This window comes from Fulmarus glacialis, unplaced genomic scaffold (genome assembly GCF_000690835.1).
Source record: "Fulmarus glacialis isolate BGI_N327 unplaced genomic scaffold, ASM69083v1 scaffold20714, whole genome shotgun sequence".
NCBI classification, from domain to species: Eukaryota; Metazoa; Chordata; class Aves; order Procellariiformes; family Procellariidae; genus Fulmarus; species Fulmarus glacialis.
This window is the reverse complement of record NW_009208948.1, coordinates 60,101-83,734: the sequence shown is the minus strand read 5'-3', so window position 1 is coordinate 83,734 and position 23,634 is coordinate 60,101. Positions and strand designations below refer to the sequence as shown.

At 45.7% G+C, this 23,634-nt stretch overlaps 1 protein-coding gene across 1 annotated transcript in view; it reads right to left on the bottom strand.

Annotated features, from left to right (window-relative positions):
- Positions 1-1,254: 1,254 nt before the first annotated feature.
- The window catches only part of LOC104075996 (fibrosin-1-like protein), a gene marked incomplete at both ends in the record, with an annotated part of 33,109 nt that continues 10,729 nt past the window's right edge, over positions 1,255-23,634 (bottom strand). The window contains 2 exons of the mRNA XM_009576688.1: positions 1,255-1,508; positions 3,072-3,468. Of these exons, the coding sequence (XP_009574983.1) occupies positions 1,255-1,508; positions 3,072-3,468 (651 nt within the window). The remainder of the gene's footprint in view (positions 1,509-3,071; positions 3,469-23,634) is intronic.

Below are 23,634 nucleotides of genomic sequence, written 5' to 3'. Positions count from 1 at the left end.
ATGCTTTTAGTGAGCGCATTGCTATTTCCTTTCGCAATATTTTCAAAGTCTCCATCACAGTAGTCCTTTGCCTTAAACAGGGGAAGCAATGAATAGGTCTCCCACAGCGCTGCCAACATCTTCCCAGCCATGTGGTTGAAACTCTAGCTGGTGCCAGGGTCTGTGAAAGCCAGCAGCTTTGGCCTATGTGGTCCTGCTTCTGGCTAGGAACCCACGGCACTTTTGTCTATCATCGTTCTGAGAGCTCACTTTAGACCAATTCATATTTTTCTTTCTTTTATTTAAAGAAGCAGTTATAAATAATGGGACATTATTTAGCTCCTGGAAGAAAAAAAGGGGACGCAAGGCCATCAGATTTTTCTGCAGCAAATCTGCCCTCTCCTTATTCCTTTAACTGGCTTTAGAGGAAACAGAGGGCATGTTTTCTGCAAAATGCTTCTCCCGTTTAATCCCTGCCGAGTTAGTTGTGGAGTCAAATGCCAGATCAAAAGGAGGCCCCAGCAAGTGAGAGTTGCAGGGAAGTCTCCAGCTGCCAGGGTCTCTTCCAGGGACAGCTGTAGGCTAATGGATAAGCTATAAACAGGGCATTTAGGGCACAAGTGACAATAGAATGGGGGCCAGGGTGAACAAAGGGAACTTTTTAAAAGGACGCAAAGATCGTGAAAGCTGAACAGCAGAGCTTGTCAGCTGAGCTGTCGCTGCCTCAGAAAGGCCAAGGAGCCATGGGCACACAGAGAGCTTGTGCTGCCACAGGCAGAGGATCCTGCCCTGCCGGCAGGATGTGCTGATTGTCGAAGGATCAGAGCAGGGGATAGGTGATCAGTTAGAACAACTTTCTGGGACGATTAGAAACAGTTTTTTCATGTCAGTTCCAGCAGCAGCAGTTTTCATTACAGTGAGGAGAAAGAAGGGGAAAATGGCAAACTGTACATCAGTCCTTTGTTAATCTAAAAAATGTCTGATGACTGTGGAATGCCACACCGGACAACTCATGCTCTGAAAAGGAGATTTCTTTTGGAAAAATTTGTTTCGAAGACTTCTTATAGGAAGCTACAGTGCTGTCTCTATAATCTCTCATCTGGTAAAGCACGTCCAGGTCTCCTACCTGTTTCACGAGCATTCTCAAGTTCCAGCACACACTGCCCGCGGAGGGGTCTGTGTCACTTTATTTTACCTGCCCACCAGCCAGCCCTTATCTCAACACCCTCCAGTGCATGCACGGCAGATCAGCCCTGGAAGAAGAAGGGAACCTACCCGCAGGGTGACCTGGTATCACGAGGCTGTTGGTAGGTAACGCTGGTGGAGGTGGCAGCGTGGGTGGGGTGGCGAACATGGCCGGATGGTGCTGGTGTTGGGTCTGTGATCTGAGAGAGAAGTGCGAGGTAGCAAGATTAGAGATGGAGAGGGGCAGAGCCGGGCCGGAGGAATGGTGCGGAGGAATCTGGGGAGAGAGGGGAAGGTGTTTCGGGAGGCTGATGCTTGTTGCACTGCTAGCACTGCTGCTCCGGCTGCAGAGAGAAAAAGATGGGGGGAAGAGGGGAGAGAGAGACAGAGAGAGAAAGAGAGAGAGAGTGTTACAAGACTGAAACAGTGCAAGAAATACACTACCAGAAACAACACAACTATGTAACACTGATCTCCCCAAGCTTATGTTTTTGTTTTTCTTAACGGCAGTGGAGACAGTAATGAATCTTAATTAACTTCTCCAACAGGGCAGGACAGGGCTTGGGCTCTTTGGAGTGATGTTTCCTCTGGTGCTTGAGCAAGTTACAGTCCTGGGGGCTATCTATGAGATACTAATGAAGGCCACAGAGGCAGCTGGGTTTTGCACCTTTATTTAGCCTCTGATGACCTTGCAGTCGCCATGTGCGTCCTTGTGATCACACGACGCAATTACTCTAATTCCTTTTTCTATTGCTCTGGGTGCACAGAGTTGCATAGTGTGAGTGACTTTGGGACCAAGTTATATCTGCTGTGCATGCTGTGTAGTTATATTCACACAAGCATGCAAACACACACCATGTTAATGAATTTTTTTCACAATAATTCTCTATTTTACTTCTTCTTCTACTATTATTACTCCACTGCAAGTGTTCTAAGTTTTGTGGGGTGAAAGGCACTATCACTGCAGTTATTATTCACTGTAATTCCCACAATACCAATTATTTGTTGCAATCTAAACCTCTGAGATACCTTGAATAGTTTAAAATATTTTTAATCATTTATACTATGGTGGCATTTACAGGGTAAAACCACAACAAGGCTTAAGTATGCAGGACACCATGAAATGCACATTAACGGCAGCTCTCTGTATTCATATTTTGACACTTGTGCCAAATACTACGTTTTAAATCAGTTTTCTCATCTTGTTTAAACTAGTCTAGTTCTGGCTTGGGATGCAAGGCATGTTTTCTGTACCAGCAAAAAGACTATACAGGTTCCAGCTGACTGGCTAAACTCTTCTCTCTAGATACCATTTTCTCTCTCCATACCATTTTCACCCATCCTACTTACTGGATGGAGGCAATTTAAACAGTGAAGCTAAGCCTCCTGCTAGATCTGAACATGTCAGATTGAAGCAGATTTCTCAGCCTACATGGGAGCTGCATTTTCCGGGACACAGCATTTTTCAATAGAGAGATCCCTCTTTTGATGCTGATGAACCAAAAAAACTGTGACAACCATGAACAAACCTACTTCAATGGAAGTCTTCCTCAATATGAAACAAGGGAGTTGCTCAAACTCAAACCACCTTAAATTTCAGCCAGCTCAGACAACACGGTGGAAAACTCCACTAGAAACTGGACCTAAAGGAACTTTACCCCACAGTTACACATGCCTTTCTCCCAGAAAGGGAGCATTTATCACCACGTTTCAAATACAGTTATCCACCACTGCTGAAAAATCCAGCCTGTGGAGTCGGCACAGAAAGTCCAATATCCAAAACGTGGAGCATCTTACACAGACAGTAAGAGTGTTCTTGTCTCGCCTCCCAGCAATTTCTATCCAATTTGAAACAAGTTTTAGCCCAGCAGTAGCATAAACATGACACGAGCATCCCTTTCCCCTACCTGATATTATTGAGTCCGTTGTGGGCCACCTGGTGATGCACTTGGTAATTGAGAGGTGGGGGGATATGACTCGGAGGCTGGGTCCGAAGCTCAGGTATTAACTGAGGCTGCGACTGCGGCCGAGGTTGAGGTTGTGACTGTGGCCGAGGCTGCGGCTGAGGCGTGAGCCTTGGTGGTGCTGGTGCTGAAATCACTGGCTCCTTCTTCAACAGTGGGCTTGCTCTGGCGCTTGACGTGGGCGCTGAGGAAGTAGAAGTCACAACGGCAGCTACTGGCTGGGGGCTGGGGATAGGCAGGGCGAAGGGCACGTCGGTGCTCAGTTCCCGGCTCCGCTCTAGCCCAGACACCTTTGGGACATTGGCTGCTTTCGCTTCTGGCTTGTCATTCAAGGTGGGACCTTATGGAGCAACGAGAAAAAGAACAAAGCGCGTGCTGAAAGGTCTGCATTTGTTTCTCTGCTTGGTAGAACATATGCCTGAGAAAAAACAAGTCATGTTTCTGCTCGTGGGAGCATCGTGGGAGCACTGCTGCTACAAGATGGATGTGTGTTTGTGTGTCTGTCCTTCCGCTGTCCTTGACTGGCCAGTCTACAGGACTTGTTAGCATGTGCGTAAGAGACTTAGCTGTCACTAAATGAATGCGTACTACAAAGAACATACAGCTTTGTGACTTCTGCAGAGTCCCAAGGTTACGTACAGCAGGAGTGTGAACATGTCTCAAGTTACTGCTACAGTATTTCCTGCTTAATGTAAGTTTTGATAATGAACTCATGAACACAAGCCTGATCATTAAGACATTTCATTTTCTCAACGCTCTTTCAAGGTAATCTACATTGTGTTTAGGCTCAACTCCAGCTCTAACACACCGTGACCCAAGCACTAATCATTAATGATAACCCTACCTGGCTTCTAGGGAGGAGGCTACCTGGGATCTTCGTGTAGCAAAGGGTGGGACAGTTCTGCAGCGAAGCTGTGACATTGCCATTCCCTGGCCACACACTTGTGTGGAAGAACAGAACAGAGAAGGCTGGAAAAATCCAGTCAGAAGTCCTGCTCATCCTAAGTATTGCACACAGCTGTATGCATGGCATGTCAAAACTATCAGGAATGCTGCAACCTTGCAAAATGCAGCTACGGTGAGAATTCCATATGGAATTACTCCTTCTATGACACCAAGTATCTCCTTTTTTCCAAATTAAGCTAAACAAAGCAGCCCAAAGGGTTAAAAGGCTGGAAAGGAAAAAGGGAAAAGGGAGGAAAGGAGAGATATTTCAGATCAAGCAGTATATCCAAAAGGTCGAAGACAACCGAAAGGACCAACATGAATGTGATTCAACTCCCACTGTTACTCCCTTTTCAACATAATCTGTGTATCCCTGAGTGCACGTATACCCACAATCACAAGAAAAGCTGCTCATGGGTTATGAGAATTAGTGTTGTCCATGTGTTTCACACGCACACACCCCACCGTGCACACACAGCACTTCTAATTGACTTTTAGGATACATGCTTTTATTATCCATCAGAATGCGTTGGGGGCTGTTTGCGTTTAGCTCGCTTGCAGACATGCAAGAGATGCTACCTACACTCATTAACATGCTCCCAACAGCCTCACGAACAAATTCCGTCTTTGAAATTTTCCCGTCTCATCAAAGGACTGAGCCAGTTCCTGATGTAGGAGGTGTGGAAATAACACACAACACACCCCAGGAGCTAATTCTGGCCATGCAGACGCTCTAACCAGGCGTTTGCGAATGCAGCCTATGCGAGGCCAGAGTCCTCACTGCTGCTGCTTCGACGACTTGAGCACCACCATGCCGGCATTAGATGAGAGGAGGACAGTGATGAATCAGAGCCTGTAGCACACCAGCTCACTTTCTGTACAGAAAATGCCCATGTGGTGATGGCATCTTCTTCCTTGAGATAAAAGGAGTTTCCCACATTGCTTCTGGCTCTGCTTGCACTCTCACCATTGCACCATTTCCTTCATCAATCAATCAATCAATCATTACATATATATCAATTCAGAATGTGAAAAGAGAACAAATGGAAATATGTATTTATCAGCTGAAGATGTCTGAGGACTTGCAGCCTCAAACCCACAAATAACAGGAACAGAAGACTTTCCAAATACCCGTGCTTTGGCTGGCAGCAAGTACGATCAACTCTGTACTTTCCAGCACCTTATACATCTTTACAAGTTTGACAGAATGTCTGGAGGTCCTACAACAAATATAAGGCTAACTCTCATTTCAGTGTATTTCTTTTTCAAATATGAGTTCATGCATCACAGTTACCCTAGTTTTAAGATGTAACTAGACTTGGTTCCAATGTTATTTAGAGTGACAATGCATTTCTTTCTAAAATCAAATTCCCATCGCTCTTGTGCACCATTATTTTTTACAATGCGACCTATGTTTGTAAATTTTCCTCAGATTTTATTACTAACAATTGAAAAATTGTCATTGACTAGTCAAGCCAGGGATCCCCACTCCGTGCATTTTGGAGGAAGTGTATTCACAGCTGTAGATCCCACTGTTTTTCAGGAGCTACCCATTAAAAGCAATTGGGTTTCATTCCTGACCATAGGTTTCCTGAGAGCCTATTAGCTCTTTCCATCCAACAGGCCTCCTCCTACAGAGTTAAACTTCATATTGTGTAATTATAGGCAATGTAGACTAATGGTGTATATTCAAAACACACTGGCACCACAAAAGTTAGCTGAGTAAAAAGTCAATTAGATCCAAAACAAATCAATAAAGTCCCGCATTAAAAGCAGCTGTTTGACCAGTTTTATGTACAACTATTGATTCCCTGTGGTTTCAGCATTAGTTCTCATTTGCAATTTTCTCAAAGCAAAAGCTCATGCTCCCTGGCTGACTGAACTGACCAGCCAGCCTGGTTGTATTAGTTTGTACTAGGGGTACATGACTAATTTCTGCTGCCAGCTTGCATCTCTCAGGTTGCAGTACTGAAATGTTTTTGTGTTTCGTTCTCGACAACATTGAAAATACCTGGATGCTTTTCCCCCACCCCGCTCTGGAAAAGCTACAGGCATGAGTGTGAGTATCTTCTCTCCTTTGTAGCCATGTTGAGCAAAAGCAGAAGCACTGAGAAGGGAAAGATACGGTGTGAATTCATGGGCGAGCGTGGAGAAGCATGTGAGGGACAGCAAAATTCCCCAAGCCTTCCCAGCCACTACATGGGAAGGATGGTGGGCGAATCCTGGTGTTTTGGTGACTTTGCTATTTCCCCTTCTGATGGCTGCGATGCAGTACAAGAGAGAGAAGCTGCTTCATGTGGCTGACCTGAGGGTGAACTGCAATGGGTGAAGGGAAGGGAACCACACGTGAACAAAGGCAGGACAAACCATGGAGAGAAACGACAGGGAGACAGCAACGCCAGGCACTGGGACCTGCCTGACGTTTGAAAGTCAAACCTTCTGAGAAGGAAACTTTTCTCACATCTAGATGTTTCACTTAAGTCTCTGGTAAAATAGATTTGGACAAAACGGAAAGCTGATGCCCAAATGGAAATACATCTCATCCCTATGTCTCACTACTCCAGAAGACACAAAAGGCACTTCTAGGCAAAGACTTAAGACCCTTCACTTCAGCTAACTCCATGGAGTGCCATCCCACCGCTTACTCGCGCTCTGTCATTGAAGAACATACACATGTCCTGGTTTCTTTCTTTCCTTTCACACTCTTCTACCAACACTTACTTCTACCTGTTCAGTGCCTGTTTCCAGTACCCAGTCACTATCTAACCATACTCCAGAGGTCTCCAGAAACCCGACAATTTTGAGGCCATCTTCCCTGGGCAACCAAAGAAACAATGAATTTTGAAGGCTATAATTACCTGGTTTCTTAGGTACTTAACAAGATCCTTATCATGATACCTAACACAAAAATCTCCAATTCAAGACCTTCCTCTCCATTCACACGAAAGTCTCTGGGCTACCTTCCCTGACATCCCTCAGAAAGTTAATTTTAATGATTTTAATGAGAGATGTTGCCCATTCTGATCAGGATCTCAAACTCTGCAGTTTCTCTGTAGGATGCTCAAATGTCCCTCCTAAGGGAACTACACTCTTGCATGCCCAAATTCCTTCCAATTGACCAAGCTGACTGCTGGTCACATATGGAAATATCCCAAAGAAAGAAACTGAATATTCCCTTTTGTGCAAGCTGGATCAGGTTTCATCAAGATCCTTTCAGAAATTTCTGTCCTTCAGCTCCTAATCTTGTCCTTCTGAGCAGATGGACCCACGGAGCTCAGCACAACTGCCCCAACAAAAGCACAGACCCACCAGACCACACCACAATGTTCTAGAGGCAAAAATGTGTTTATTTTTACCAAGTCCTAGAGTAATTTTCATGCTTAATGATAACAGGCTGAGCCAATTTGCCTAAGACTTGACAGTCAGCTCCAATAATTCAACCTTAATTAAACCTGAACGCATGTCAGTTCAGCTCGTCCCTTCACAGGAAATCTGACATTTGCAATGATTCATGTTTCAGCCATGCTATGGGAAGGCTGGATCACATCTGCCATTCTCCACCACTCAGAGCGCTGCCCCTTTTCAGCATGCCAACTTTGTTTATTTTCTAACCAAACACTTTGGACTTCTTCCATTGAGAGGTTTTCTTAAATGAACAGACAGTGAAACATGTCTTGATCTCACAGGGATGAATGATGACCGAGTGCGAGAGACAGGGAAGAAAGGACTGAAACTGCTCTAACAAGAAAAATAACAACAACCTGGGATTAGTAATTCTTGCCTCCTTGATCAACTAATTTGTCATCTGGACTGTTGCAAAATTTCAGCCTCCCTGTATCTTGGGCTACACCCGTTCCAATTTAACCTGGTAAAGATGAAAACTTTTAACAACTTCTAAAAGCACAGAGAGCTTTAGCTACTGCTGCTGGAAATCTGTAGAAACAAGAGTTGAAGTTTAAGGGAAACCCCAAAGTCAATTACAGTTGAATGTGCTGCAAAAAGTGTGTTTCAGAAGGATTTACCTGAACCTGAAAGACCATCAGCATGGATCCAACAAGAAACTTCAGTGAATTCAAAATCTGTGATTGGAATAAACACGCCCTGCCCGCCCCCATGGCTGCACAGGCTGACATGCTTGCCAGCGTGTAACTACACAGCATTGCAGGCTAAATACAATACAGAAAGTCCCAGACACAAATTAAACCTTTCTGTTACAGGAATTTGCTTTCAAGCTGATTAAGAGTAGCTCAAGTGCAAGGGATTAAACATGTAAAGGCTGCTTTGAGAACTCCAATAAGCAGTTACTGTGTTATACAAACAGTACTTAGGGCAACAGCAGTTCCAGCCCTGCCTCTTGCTCTTTGCAAGCTGCTGGTTGCTGCTGAAAGGGGACTGTCAACACACGTACAATGTGATTGGAAATAATCTAATCTTGCTTGCACGCCTTTCCTTTGTCTCTTGAAAAAAAGAAAAGTGGAGTCATTCAGACGTCGCTCTGCAGTCTCCCTCGTTGTATTCAAACAGCAAGTGTGATGGGGTGATGTGAGAAAGAAACTCCTCTTCTACATCCATCAATGACATCTTTACCAATGGCAATTTCCCAAGAAACACAACCACCACCATCTGCAGCCTATATATCCACCCTGTACACATCCCTGAAAACAGACATAAGCCAGGCTGGCTATGATGAACCCTGCTCCATATTATAATTCCAGCAAGAAACGCTGCAAAAGCATCACCACAGGAATTCCAGGGACATATGTGGCAAGAAGCTGAGTATTTCAGAGTTGGTTGATGAGTCCCAGAGATGAGTTTTGAACCATCAGCACAGGGAACGAGTACAGAAGAGCATGATCTTACAGCAATAGGTCAAAACAAAGAAATAGCTAAAGGAAAGTACTCAACGAACTCCAGCAAACCTTTTTTTTTTTTTTTAAATTGAGCTTTTAGAGCGCTGCATAATGTACTGTGGATATGCAACATACATAAGCACAAGAAAGAATAAAGCATTTTGCATTGGCAATGACAGCACTGACACTGGCAGAGTGCTTACAAGTGAAAATGAATATTAAATGCTAATTCTTTATCTTCAGCTGGCTTTTGCTTTTATATGGATGGCTTTTTCATTGTGTTTTAGGAGGGTAGCACTATTTAAGACATTAGACGGTTAGCTTGGTCTGCAAAGGTAAGGCAAGCAGAGCTACAACACAGAAGCTATCCAACATATGGGGCACCAAGTTTCTCCACCTATTTTAATGCAAATCAGCTTAAGATAAGGAATAAAGACTTGGGACTTGCACATAAAACCACTGTCTGGAAGGCTCCGTGGTGTATAACGCAAACCATTTTTAACACTATAGCGAAGCAAAGGCCAAATTTCCATCACGACAACGGTGTACTGCATGTTAGGTCGTGTCAAAAAATGTTCTCCTGTGACAAAGGCTCCTCAGAACATCATGGGCCTCTGGTGGATTTTCCACAAATAATTGCAGTGTTTTCTCACGGAGGAAAGTAAGCCGAGCGTAAGCACGAACCCTCACACCTAGCTTTGAACCCACGCTGCCGAGCGCAGCCGCCTGCGTGCGGGGGAGCAGGTCTTTGTTCACGGCGCGGCTCCCCCAGCCCGTCCCCCAGCCCGAGCGCCGCCGCGGCTTTCAGCGGGAAGCTCCTTCCGCAGCCCGGTCTGGATTCAGCCCCTGTCACTCAGTTCATTTGTACAGAGCTGTCTGTCAAGTCAAATCGTCTTGCCGCAATCTGAAACACCCTCCGAACAGCTGCCACTATCAATTACTCTCCCAGACAGCCTTGACTATCAGGAAGAGAACTGGAGCGAGCACTTGCCAGTTTTAATAAACTGTGTTGCCCAAGTCATTTAACCTGCTAGATTGCTGTATGCTGGGGCTGTAACAAGCCTTCAGCTTTTCAACCTAGAAGAAAGCAACAGTGGCAAAAAGCTGTCAGCTTGGTCCTCAGAATTAACTTCCAAGGGTATCTTCCTCCGCTCCCGCCTCCTTTCTGAAGCACCCAAGTTTAAAAGTAAAGTATCTTCAAGTCATTTTCATAATGTCATGACAAGGAAAGCATCTCACATTTTTAACACAAAGCCAACGACTCCCGAGAGTGAAGGGTTGACATGCTCCACGATTTTCCTGTTAGGAGCACACCTGAGCAGAGCGAGCTCCTCTCTCCTCTCACACCCGCACGGACACGTCCCGTGGGCACTCCCCAGCGCCGGCTCTGTCCGTGTATCGGTCACCACCTCCCCAGCGACGCTGATGCTTCCGAGGGCTCCAGCATGCCTTGATCACCTCCAGGGCTCTGCACCCGCCACTCCAGCCCGGTCCTTACGCTCTCAGTGCAGTTACAGTTTCTCACCCAATTGAAAACTCAAGCGTGGGAAATTTACATTTACCCTGGTACTTTCAGGACTGGTAGGAGAGATTTCCTAAAGAAACATTTATTTGAAATTAAAACACTTCCATCCAGATCAGTGTTTTCAGTTTGCAGCTCATGTATAGATCAAGATGTCTGTGAATGTTAATCAGAAAGAAAAGGTCTATTGTCATTAGGATTAATTTGCCATATAGGAATCCGCACTTCCACTAGCAAGCTTATTGGACTCTGCAAATCAAAAAGAAGATTCAAAACCACTATGCTAAATGTTTTCCTCAGCCAGCTACATAGATAACAGCCTTCATTGCGAAAGCTTGCAGCACAGAAAGATTTCACCCCCTCCCCTAGAAACCGAGAGCAAAAGCATTAAGACCTACAAACTTGACGCTGATATGCTGCTTTATGGTTCTTTAATGGGATGTTTTATTCCTAGAGATTTGGGAGCTTTCCATGCTCTATCCAGGCACATTAGCTGTAAGCATGCATGACGACACTCCAAAGCTGCAGGAGCTGAATGAAAATGGGTGCCAAACACAAGGGTTGGGGCCAGAGCATAAAGAAGAAGGATCACTATTCAAATCCCCCCAAAGTCAGTCACACTGCATTTTCCTAGCAATGCTGCTTCTGGCAACATTTCAATGCAAAGCTGAAACTGGATTTGCAGCTAAAGCACCTACTGTGGATGCTGGCGTTGTAATGAGATTGAAAGTTTCATACAGGCTTTTAATCTAGGGCTATAATGGTGGATCAAACGCTGCAGGGTTAAATCTCTTCAGCGCTGCTCCTAAGCAGATGCTAGATGCCTAAAAGCCAGTGATGTAGGAGCCACTCTATTGCCCTGGCCACAAAATGTTACTAAAGCTTCTTGTAGTTACTTACTAAAGCTGTTTTTGTCTTATTTTGTTCTGTTTTTGTTATGTGCGATGGCATATTGTACATCTAATCTGAGTGACAGACAAGCAACAAGGTAAATAAGCTATTAGAAAGACAATCCCCCCCTCAAACATATGAAAGCAAGCAAGCACAAATACTCAACTCCAGATGTAAGCTTTTAAACAGACAAACCTGCTATATACCAAGGACTCTTACGATTTTAATTAGTCAAACAAGGGCAAATAATAAACCATCAACTACTACATTACAGGAGAAAATGTACTACTTTTGCTGTTTGAAATCCATATCGATTCCCATCTAGCCTGCGAGTGAGTTATTAATCACTCCAATTAAATCATGAACACAGGTCTTTACGCTGAAATTGAACCCCTACCAATAGATCAATAACTCAAACCTCCAAGAGCAATTACTGCTCAGCATAATAGAGCAGCTTGTTACGGAGAGCTCCATGCAGACCGCAATTCTCTCTGTCATATCTTTCACAGGCAGTGCAAAAAAACTGGGGAAAAGAAGATTTTATAACTATTATTTTCAAAATAAACAGACATCTGCTTAGAGTTACCTAATCTCTCTCACATCACAGAGGCAGATCTGCCAAGGTCACATTGGAGACATGATTACATTTTTTCACAATTTGTTATTCTAGCAAAGCCCTGATAAGATTGAACTATTGAAGTTCACACTCTGGTTTAATTTCAAGAGGTTAAATGCCAAATCCTTTTCTTATTGCTACAAGGAAGGGATCTGCCGGGCTGCATAATACCCTGTGTGGGCTAAGACAACAATTTTGTTTCATCTGCACAGTCTTATGAAGGTTTTGATTTTTTTTTTTTAAATGACATCAGAGAACTCCAAACTCCCAAAGAATCATTTAAAGTAAAATCAGAAAGTGAGACTGTTCCGGAGGAGCGCGAATGACCTTTCAGACCTTCCAGCCTGGAGAAGTTAAGTCAATGGCTGGCTAAGAAAGCACGCTTGCTAACCAAAACCAGAAAAAGGCAAGAAAGAACATTCTCAAACACCAGATCATCTCTGCTGGGAACAGGAGATGATTACCCTAACCAGCCAAGCATATGCAGGGTCACAGAAATTCCCATCTCTGCATTGGAAGATAACTGATGCTTGTCCTGGTGCAAGGAAAAGAGGAACCGTCTGCGCTCAGGCTCTCTGAGTGCCGCTGTGCCGCTTAGCTCCCACGTCCTTTCCAGGTGAGAGCCGTATTTCTGCACGCATCCTTGCTTCTCATCGGCTGGCCCCTTCAAGCAGGCCCCTGAGTGCCATCCATCATCCTTCATTAGGGAAGCTATTGGCAGCCAATTAAGTGGTGATGGACCCACACCATTGAAGCTAATCAAGATGAGTTCATACCATCCCCTCCAGGCTGCAGGCACTGGCTCCTGTCTACGAGAGGTGTCACGTTCCTACTTCTCCCCCTCACCAGCTCACTGTTGGGTACGCCAAAACAGCCTTGGCCAAGGCTCAGCATACGCATGCAAAAATGACACCAAATCAGGCACGGCAAGAAAAGAAGCAGGTAGACGGGCAGCGCTACTGCTGGGATCTCACCGTGGTTTTCCACCACCAGACACACAAACAGCTTTTAGAAAAGGGAGGGAGGGAGAGAAAGAGATTATCTATTCCCCACTGCAGCAGAGGCAGGAGCCCAGACAACAGTTTTCTTCCTCCCCAAGGATCAGAGATTGTAACTGGAGCTAGAAAGATCAAATCGTGTTGTGATCTCTTTTCTGGAATGTGGTATGCGCTGCTCATGTGAACTACATCAGCTCAAAATCCAACAACCTACACCCATCTCCTCAAAGAGAACTCATCTCTGGTCTCTAGATGACCACATGCATCAAATTCTGTGCTCCTGGTTGGCTTTCCAAACATTTTTCCTGGAAACAGGCACACAACAGACCCTTTAACACACACACACACACACACACACACACATATCCAAATTCAGCCCCCTGACAGACACATATGGATTCAAACCACCTTTTCAGGGCAGAGGAGAGCCCTACATAAACCAAAATTTTAAAGGGAAAGAATCCTCTTTCATTTTCACCCCTTCCGGAGTCTATAGATAAGGATACAAAGAATCATGTCTCTCCACTTCAATCAAGGAGTGAGCATTACTTCGAGCAGAGAATTGCTTCTAACAGTGTGTGGGATCCCCTTTCCCCAGAACTCAAAGGCCAAGCTGCACACGTTCTGACAGGCTCCTAATTGACACCATTCAAACCCACGGAGCTTCAACGTAGAACAGCAAGAGGATCCAGATTTGCTTGAAACCAGCTGTGATGGACCTGGCCTCCTCAGTTCCAAGCATAAAGCAGGAAAGGCTGCCAAACTTCAGCTAACACCAGCAAGAGCCAAGAGTGTTTCAGCAGAAGGCCACTGCAGGTCCTGCTAGAGGCAGATCCTGTTTCGTGGAAATAATTGTGGCATCAAGCCGGCTCTGCAGCCCAGGAAGGCAGTGAACATCTTCTACAGGACCAGCCGAGAGGCATGTGCAGGAAACACGGCTGCGGAGTGCACCTGTGGCTCTGGTGTAGAGGACTGAAGATGCCATGGAAGGAAGCTCACCCATAGAGTTGTGCTAAAGCTAAGGACCCACAAAACCTGCCCATTCCCCACATGCTTTGTGCCCACCAGACCCACTGTTTCAGCACATTGTACTTTGTTTAGGAGGCTCTGTGCTAAACTCTGCCATTTAAATTTTCAGGGATAACAAAGAGAGCAGTAATAATTTCTAGTGGATTTGAGTTCTGCAGCAGTCTTTGCTAGGTGTCAGAAGACTGCAGAAAAAGACCTATTGTGCCTGTGTGCAATCAGTAGTTGAAGTGCCAAAGTTGCTTTTCTGGCCCAGGAAAGTCAGAAGTGAAAGACAGAAAAAGGTGGCAAACAGAACTGTTTAGAAACCGCCTCAGTAACATGACTAACTTCCATACCTGATGTTACGGCTGGAGTTGTGAGAATGGAAAGTTCTGCTGCAAGGTGACTTAGTCTCTGCTAAACAGGAACTGAAAGGAGTGACTGACCATGCACAAATTAGCAAAATCCTGTCTTATTTATTTGTTAAGACCAGCCCTCACAGTTCAGTAACTGCTGTCACATTAGTGCTAACATGCTTATAATTTGGGAAAACAACACTTGAAACTCAGTGCTTGTCAGTGGGGCCAGCGTTTTCCAACCAGCAGCTCCCCATACCCTGCAGCCTCCCACTGCTCTCCCTGCCCATTCCCCGGCACAAGGAGGCACCTTCCGGGCAGATCCCTCACTTAAGATTTGGTAGCAGGACATTACTACTCTAAAACAACATGTTTAGCTGTTACCAAATTGCCTCCATTTTGCTGGCAGTTATGCTGTAGCACGTCTCTCCATTAACTTTGTTGAGAATCTAGGGTCAAGATGAAGAAAAACTGGAAGAATTTTCCTGCAAGCTCAGGAGCAATAAGGTCTCTCACCTCACTCCTATTTGCATGGACAAAATCCAGCTCTAGAGCTGCTGGAATGGCATCTTGAGAAAAATTGAGATATTGAAATTAACAGACTGAATACATTCAACAGCATTTCAAGTTGCATCATGGATAATTAAAATATTTAAGGGACAAGCTGCAAGTTGTTAATCAGGGAATATTTACTTGAATGGTGTGTGCCCTTTGGATTTGGTCCCTATGGCAACCAAATATTCACTCCAAAAGGATGCGCTGGAAGAAGCATGTCAGGAACTGCCTCAACGTTTTAATTCACAGAGCGAGCGATGAATAAATACAGCTACTGACAAGCACAGCACAGGCAAAAAAGGCTTCTAAACAGCATTAGGAAGCCACAGATGGCCTTTTGCTTTTTAAGATTGAAAAAGTCCACTCTTCCTTTAAACACACCCACTATAAAGATCAAGAAAACTGGACTGTGTTACACATGGGGTGTTGAATCACATGTATTAGCTACTGATAATAAAAGTTTTATAACAGAGGAGCTTTTCTTCAGTTTCTAACTTCTCAGTTCTTGAGAAATTGAGACTGTGTTTCCACTCCCCATATTGGAAGATGTTGCATCAAAATCTTCAGAAAAATCTTTTCCATCTCACCTGGCTCAACAGGAGACAAACTTTGAGAATGCAACAGCATGTGAAGGACAGCTTTGAAGCATGCTCAAGAAGGAAAACGTGAGGGACGATTGGCTTTTCCTTCAAAACAGGAAGAGTGGCTTGGTATACAATAAGGAAAAGAAAAGAATACTTCACTGCACTGCAGAAAGCAAACTCCTTCAGCATGATCTCAGAGTGTTTGAAATGCAGCTGCAAAGATCCTTCCAGCCTTCTCCTTTGATGAAGTGTGAATTCTTCAATGGGCAGTAGAAATTTTGGAAATACTTTGGTGCCGGATATGCTTGTGGATAATGTAAGATCTGGCATCTAATAAGACCTAACAGAGGAACATTGTGTTGTGCATTGCAATGGAATCACACCGTATTAATGAAAAGGTGCTCTTGAATCTCTTCTTGCATGAGGGTTTATGGCTGTGGAAGAAACCTTACAAGGCTGCAGGCTGCTGGATGGTGCAAGGCTGCATGTGATGCCAGCCTGACTGTGCAAAAAGCCTGAAACAGTAACTCAAGACTTGTAAACCCAAATGCTTGCTCCACACTCCTCTTCCCGCTGACTCCTTGGAGTCCCTTTACACCCACCGTAGTGGCCCTGCAATGACTGTTAGGCAGAAGCACAACAGCTTCTATAAGGCTGCTGGATGGAAGCGGTACCATCAGCTGCAGGTTGTCAAGGCCATGGAAGATGCTTGTGATTCTGACGTGCATGAGGACTACGCACTGTAGTGAGGGAGAGTCATTCAGTAGAGCATTCATTGCCCTGCTAACTGATGTATTTGGCTTTCTTGGTGACAGGGGTTTGCCGGGAGCCCTGGCAGCATGCAGCTCTGTCCTCTCCCACCTCCCAGGCAGAGCCACGACTCACAATCCCCACGTAACCCTCTGAGCTGGAACTGGGCAGGCACTGCCCACAGCACTAACCTCTGTCTTAGGCAGCAAACAAGTCCAGACTCAGACATCTATAAGGATAATCACAGGAATTGTTTCATACAAAACTGCTGCACATTTTTATTTCAGTATTGGGTGAAAGAAAGAGACAAGCATCTGGGCTTAGCCTGCAGATACTTTTCCAAGACAGTAATTGCTGCATAATTCATGTTCTTGTTTTCACATGTTTGCCATGTGTACCAACAATCCTATTGAATTCACTGTAAGTTCTTCTTTCAAGTCCTCTCCATGTCACACTTTTTCCTAACAGCAGAAACACAAACAAGCAGAAGCCCAGTGCTAAGCAGCAACTCGGGTTTGGCAAATTCCTGTAATCTCAGATTCTTGCACATTAGGGGGGGGAAGTGGGGTCCAAGCTAATTCTTGAGAGTTTTCACTCCACATTAGCACAGCAGACAACATCTTTCACTCATTATACCTGTATTTCCCTGCGAGCAGTTCTCTGAGAAGTCAGAATTGAGCCTTCGTATCTCTACCCAAAGCCACCTGCTCCCCACCAACTCCAGATCCCACAGGCTGGAGGAGTGCTGCCCTCTACACGAGGCAAGGCTCATAAATAGCGACTGATAGGAAATCTCAGCACAGTTAGAAGCAATTTATAGCTTCTGCACCAAAGAGGCTCACAAAGAAGTGGCAGCGATGATGCAGGTCCTCAGCTCAGCCTTTGAGCAATGGTTTGAGGCACGTTTGCTCATATTAAACTAACTGGAGATTACATACTAGATCCTTGCAGGGAGGGGACTCCTTCTTTTAAGAAATGCGTTTGTTCTAATGGACCCCAAATGGTTAATCAATCCAATGATTACAAATGAAATGCCTCCTCTCCCAACGGGCAGAATCCAAGTTCTGGTGCCACTGGTTTTGTTTTTGAGGACACAATATGGTTTTGTTTTTGAGGACAACACTCCCAACTGCCAGCGGTTAGTTTCAGGGAACCACCTCCTCCCACATTAACATATTCATTTGCAAAATCTATCACATATGTTGCGTGCAAACTGCCTGAGAGTTTGATTCAGCTCTGACAGCATGAGAGCCTCTAGCCCAAATATCTGAAAGTAATAAAATCCACACCATCCTCCTGACTCCTCACGCTAACAGTGACCTATATTTACTTTGCGCTATCAGTAGCGGGGAACCTACACAGGTATGTAACCACAATTACAGACAAAACGGAAGGGGCATCAGTTTCTAACATGTCTCCATTTTAGCTTCCTCCTCCCTTGGCTTGAAGTAAGGATACTAATCCTAAATCTACAATTTTGCCTTCCCTGATTTTCTGCTGTAACAAGAAGGGAAATGGTAAGCCCTGTTCAGCTCTCAGATGCAACTGTAACAAGGACCACAGATGAAGCTGGAGGACCAAGGGCCCTTACGCCAGAGCAACACAGGACTGGGACACTGCATTTCAGAAGAGAACAAACCTGTCCGGCTGGGCTGCGGTGCACGTAACACTGCACAGCATCCTCATCCCCCTGCCCTGCCTTCTTACTCTCCTGGCCACTTTGGTTTTCTTGGGTATCAACAGCATCTCTTCATCTTACACAGAGGCATGTGCTTGTTCCCAAAAGATGGGAAACTACCACTGGTCCATGCCGGGGTTGTGGACCTCACAGTGGGATAATTGTCACATGAAAAACGCAAGCAATAGTGTTTTTGTTACAGGCTATGCTCATGGCTAATGGAAATGGCTGGACTATCACACCCTACCTTATGATCACTCCACAAACAGAAATCAGGCTAGGAGAGACAGAGCACCCATTATTTCATATATAGACATGGGAAGCAAGGAAAATTATGGAATAACGCCTTGCAGACAGTAGGTGTTCCTGTGTTTTTAAAAACCCTCTCCCCAGCCCTTTGTTTTGCAGGCAGGCTGGCTCAGAGCTGGGCTGTTCCCACAGACTCTGCGCTCCCCAGAGCTGTCAGGCTGCCGGAGGCTCGGAGTAGCTGCTCTGAATGAGGAAGTTTCTTCCCATTAATTCATTAAAACCAAAGCCAGATTTCCCTTATGCTAGGTGCTTGCATGTTTCTGAAAAATCCCGGCCTCTTCTAAGACCAAACACAAACAAGAGTGGCAGGAAGGAAGCAAGGATATTCCCCATCATGAAAGGAGGAAAAAGGCACCGAGGGAGCAGTCGGCCTCTCCGATGCCACACCACACCTCCAGGGACTAAAGCTTTGCTGCATCCACAAGATAAATCCACCTTCTCCCCCTCTTCCCACAGCAGCACAGAACAATTCCCCTGTTACCAGCGCTGGATGCTGGTAAAGGTCTCCCTTTTTCTCCTCGTGTAAGGCATTTCCCACCCCTTCATTTTATAAATTACCAGAACAGACATTTAAATGTTCAAGAGTAATCTGAACGGAGTATTTATGCCTTGGGCATTTTTATGCTCTACAAGGAGAGAAACAAAAGGGCCTCATTGAATACCTCCCTACAGCATTCCCTGTTCCTGCTCTTCCCTTGTGAATCTCCAAAGGCAAACTCTCAGCGGTTCAAGGCTCCTGCAATACCCCAGCCCTCCCCTCTCCCTTTTTAAGAGCAAGACGGGCTGTTAAAGCAAACCTCGCTGGCTGACTGGAACAGGTGGTGGGAATCCTTTAAAGGAGAGAAAAAGCATTTGTAACTAATAAAAAGAGAAGAAAATTCTGATTCCCGTGGTTTTATTAAGCACCCGCGGGAGTCATTGGGACAGCAGGCACATCTGCCGCTTCTGCGTGCTTCGGTGGCTCCCTCGGCACCCCGGCACCGGAGCTGCGGGATGGAGAGAATAAACGGCCTCCGTGCACCTGCACCCTCCGCCTCCCGGGATGCCAAGGAGAGGGGTGGCTCTGCCTGCTTTATGGGGGATTTTACGAACGCTGTATCAGTCCCAGAGCCTGATGGGCCAGGGTAGGGGCTGAGCTGTCTTCTGCCCTGGATTTTGAGATCTAGCTTTACAAAACCAGCAGAAGCCTCTATCTTCTCCAACATAGAGAAACCATCCGATGCTTGAACAAAGTTTTGTGCTAGATCAAAAAGGTAGACCTGCAAAGCCGTCCTTGGGGCTTTGCTTTTATTCTTTAACAAAACCCTCCCCTACAATAACTTTCTGATCCTCAGCCCCGGAGAGGAACATCACAATATACTGAGGCTAACAATATACCTAAATCTCTTGCCTTATAATTGACATGTAAAGAAGTCTAACTAGGAAAGGACCCCCAGGGCACGGCTGGCAAAAGCTGGATTTGCTGTGTGACACTTTGAGACAGCAGCTCTCCTAGAAGGATCAGGACTGCAGCTCGCTCCCCACCTCTCCTCTCCAGCCATGCCATCTGCCTTTCTTCTTCCCTTATTGTCAAAACTGAAGAAGGGAGAGGTGACAAGCTGGAAAGGCATGGCCAAGACTCGACAGTGAGAATTCAAAGCACCCCTGCTGTGCTCCAAAGTGCTGTTATGGCTGCTCCCTGTGTGCACAGAATTAGGATATGGTCCCCAATCCAGCTACGAGCAAAGGAGGCAGAGGAATAGATGTGCTTTCTGCAGAGACCTCAGGTACTGCTCCTTTTCTGTATTAGTTGGCAAGCACGAGGTACAGAAACATCCACGGCTAAGAGCAAATGCTGGAACCCAGGTTTATCTGGATGTGATCTAAGGGACGCTTAGCTATGATGTGGCCAGTGCAGTTGTTTGTTCAAGAGTTAAAAGGAAGGGATATTTCTTCCTATGGAGGAGGACCAGGAAATTAAACCTGGACTTGACTCAGATCTCCCTCCTTTCTCATATGGGTTTCTCTCCACAAAGAGGGGGTGGCAGTGGACTTGAATATTCTCCAAATGTAACTTCCTCTTCGTCCACAAGTAATTTATAGAGAAAAAGGTCTGAAGTCCCTACAGTCTTCTACAGATATGCCACATTCTGGAGCTCCGGGCTTTTCCCCGTTTCTTTGTTTCTCCATATCAATTTTGCTTGTTCACAATCTGCACTGAAGTCATTTCAAGACGCACGTGCCCACCCCTCCCCACGCACCGCAGCTGGTGATGTCTGCATATATGTTTGGTGACATGCCATCACTGAACAGTTTTTCAGCAGCCAGTCCCACAGCAGTGCCAAAAAATCTATTTAGTTTGTAAATCTACAAAACCTGGCATATGCCTTTACACAGTCTGAAACACCACTGCAGTATTTACATCCCTTCCAAAGAACCACAGAAACATTTATCACTATATGGTCAAGCTCTACTAGTCACATACCAGCACTGGCATCCTGGAGAAGGACTGTATCTCAAACAAGCGCCCACCTCAAGGACCTTTGGGGTATTCAGCATGTTGTGGCTGCACTGAATTAGTTTCTGACCAGAAAAGAGAACACTTTCTTCAATCGTGCTGTAGAAATGTTTTCCTTAGGGCCAAACTTCAGAAATATTCACCACCCGATATTGAGGTTGGTTCTTCTAAGAGCTAAGGATCATAAAGTAGCCACGTGTTTAAACAAGAGGTCATTATCCACCAGCTCCAGGGTTCAGTGCAAGCTTCTAAGCAAAGAGCAATTTGAAAATAGAGCTGTTAAAGCACTAACAGTAATTTAGAGTAGTTTAAGTTTCTGTTTTACTGATTTTTCTGGCTAAGATTCATAGGGCTATCAAATTAGCATCTGGATATCTTGTTGAGGAGAGTAAAATCAATAATCTAACAGGCCCATTTTGTTTCTTTTTACTGCTGCAATTGTCTGACTTCATCGATACTCAGACCTGAAGGCAAAGGACAGAAGGACAATGCCCGGCAGCAGATGCCAAGCCCCCGTGTTTTGTGTGTCATGCAGCACAGTCCCCTCCCGATTTGAGAAACAGCAATCGGAAGGAACTGTTTCTACTCAAGATACCACAACACCAAAGGTTTAATATTAACTTATTGGTTCCCAACACAATTATACGAAGGGAGATTTTTCAAAGGTGCAAAGTCAGCAAGAGATTGAGGGTTTGACCCAAACCTTTAAAAGCTTTGTAACCACACAGTTCATCTGCACCATAACCTGGAAGCTTTTCAGGACCAACAACAGTAGCAAATAACAACATGTTATTTAAATAAATGTGCTCTATTAACTCTTTGCAGAGAAATCTGCTTTACCCAATACCAACCTCCTCAGTCTCTCTAGCTTCATCTACCCATCGTGGTAAGAAGAGAAGCTCCTCCACACCCGTCCCTCCTCTCCCTCTCCTCCACCTCCGCACAGTCCATCGTTTGCAGCATCGGTTTGTGCTGCACTCAGCGCTCCACGTCGCCAAACTGGTCAAACCCACAGATGGAAGGAAAGACGCCTTTCCATCCCCACCTCTGGAAAGACGCAGATGTGGTAGGAAAAGCCATGCAAACTCCCCTCGTTCCCTTTGAAACCAGAGGAGAACAGATGAGCAGCACATTTGAAATTAATTACAGCAAAACCTACTGCATTGTTCTCTCCTCCCCTTCCTTTTTCCCCTGACCCCCTCATCGCAGAGCTTTCACTGAAACCTCTGTGGCGTGTATATTTTCCTAAAGTCGCCGGGGCCAAAACGGTACAGCTGAGACATTCACAGAAGTCAAAGAAAGTGCAGAGCCAGGTTAGCGCACAGGGGTACAATAGTTCCTTAAGAGCGAGCGTCTCCCCCGCCGCCGCCCCCCTCCTCCCAAACCTTCCCTCTCTAATGAACCTTTGGTGTCTGTCCACAAAAAACAAACATCAATCAGGCAACAGGCTGTTCCTTTTCCCCTGTTGCTAGTCTGAAATAACAGTCATCCCCCGCTGGGCTGGGAACGCCACTTCCCTCTCCAGCACACATACGGGATAATAAGGGGGAGGCGAAGGAGGGAGGAAAACCCGCTCCGAGGTGCCAGAATACACAGCGAGCCGTGCCTTTCGGAGCCAGAGAAAACTTAGGAACACAACAGCTTTTGATTCCTCCTGCCCCACTGGGCACGTTAATTATTTAATAGTTGGCTTGTGAATTGGTGGTGGTGGTAGGAACAGGGTGGAAGGGAAATCAGGCTTCCCCCCCGCCCCCAGTCCCCCCCTTGCGCTGGCAGAACAGCGTGCGTGCACACGCGTGCGTGTGCGCGGCTGCGGGCACGCCTGGGAGCCTGCTCCGAGCTGCCTCCTCCCGCCGCCGCTCTCACAAGACCTGCCTTGTTGGCTTGTGACCACAGCGGCTATAGACAGCATGGGACGGCATCTGGATCAAATGAGTTATGGGGCAGAGAAACGCGCCCTGTCTGCTCTCCGTTTGGAGGCTGATATTTTTCACGTATTACGACTGGGGGAAGGGCACTTTGGAGTTTATATTGGATTTCAACAGTTGGAAACGGAGCTGCAAATCAAACGGAGATCAGCTTATGATTTGCAACCAGGGCTTTCTAGGTGTCTGAAGCAACACTTCGGAAGGAGCGTGGGGAAAAGGAGAATGTAACTACATCTCATTTGGATGGAGAGAACTCACAGATGTTAGGAATATTTTTGATCAACAGCTTTCCTGGCACTGCTTGTGGTGGAATCCACAACCTTGACGGCTAGCTGAGTAAGAAAGTGCTGGCAAGCTCCTGTCTGCATGCAGGCAATTTGCAATGCTGCCAGTCAATATTTCAGTAAAAACAAAATTGCAGGGATCACATTAGAAGAGGGGAAAAGGGAAAATAAACCAAAACAAAAACCAGCCTTCCCTTTTAAGAGAAACTCTGATATGACCTGATGGGAAAGACCCTCCCAAATCACAACACACTCTTTGTTTGCTTAAAATTAACACACTGTGATGGGAGTCCTGCCGTGAGCATGCGAAGGCAAGCCCGCCAGCAGCAACAGAAGCAGACTCCGCAAGAAGTGGCTTTACACGGGGACACCTGGGTGGCATGTTTAGTACAGGCCTGCAGGAAATGATGCAGAAAGAGGTTTATAGTTGTGTCCATTTGGCAGAGGAAATGTATGCAGCAGGCAAGGGTCTGAGCCAAAGACCTGGACCCAGTCCTGCTCAACTGTCAGGAGGAGAGGGGAAGGGACGGGAGGAAAGGAGAGCTTCTGCGGCAGTATTTTCACATTTGGGTCTGGATGCAGCCATGCTGGCCTATTCTTAGTTTAAAACAATGGTATTCTTGGGGGAGACAGCAAGCGGTGTAGCCCAGGCAGCATTTCTCACTGGACCAGTCTTGAGATGACTGACACAGGCTCTCAGGGGCATTTAAGCTCCTGGTACAGCTCACACCACCA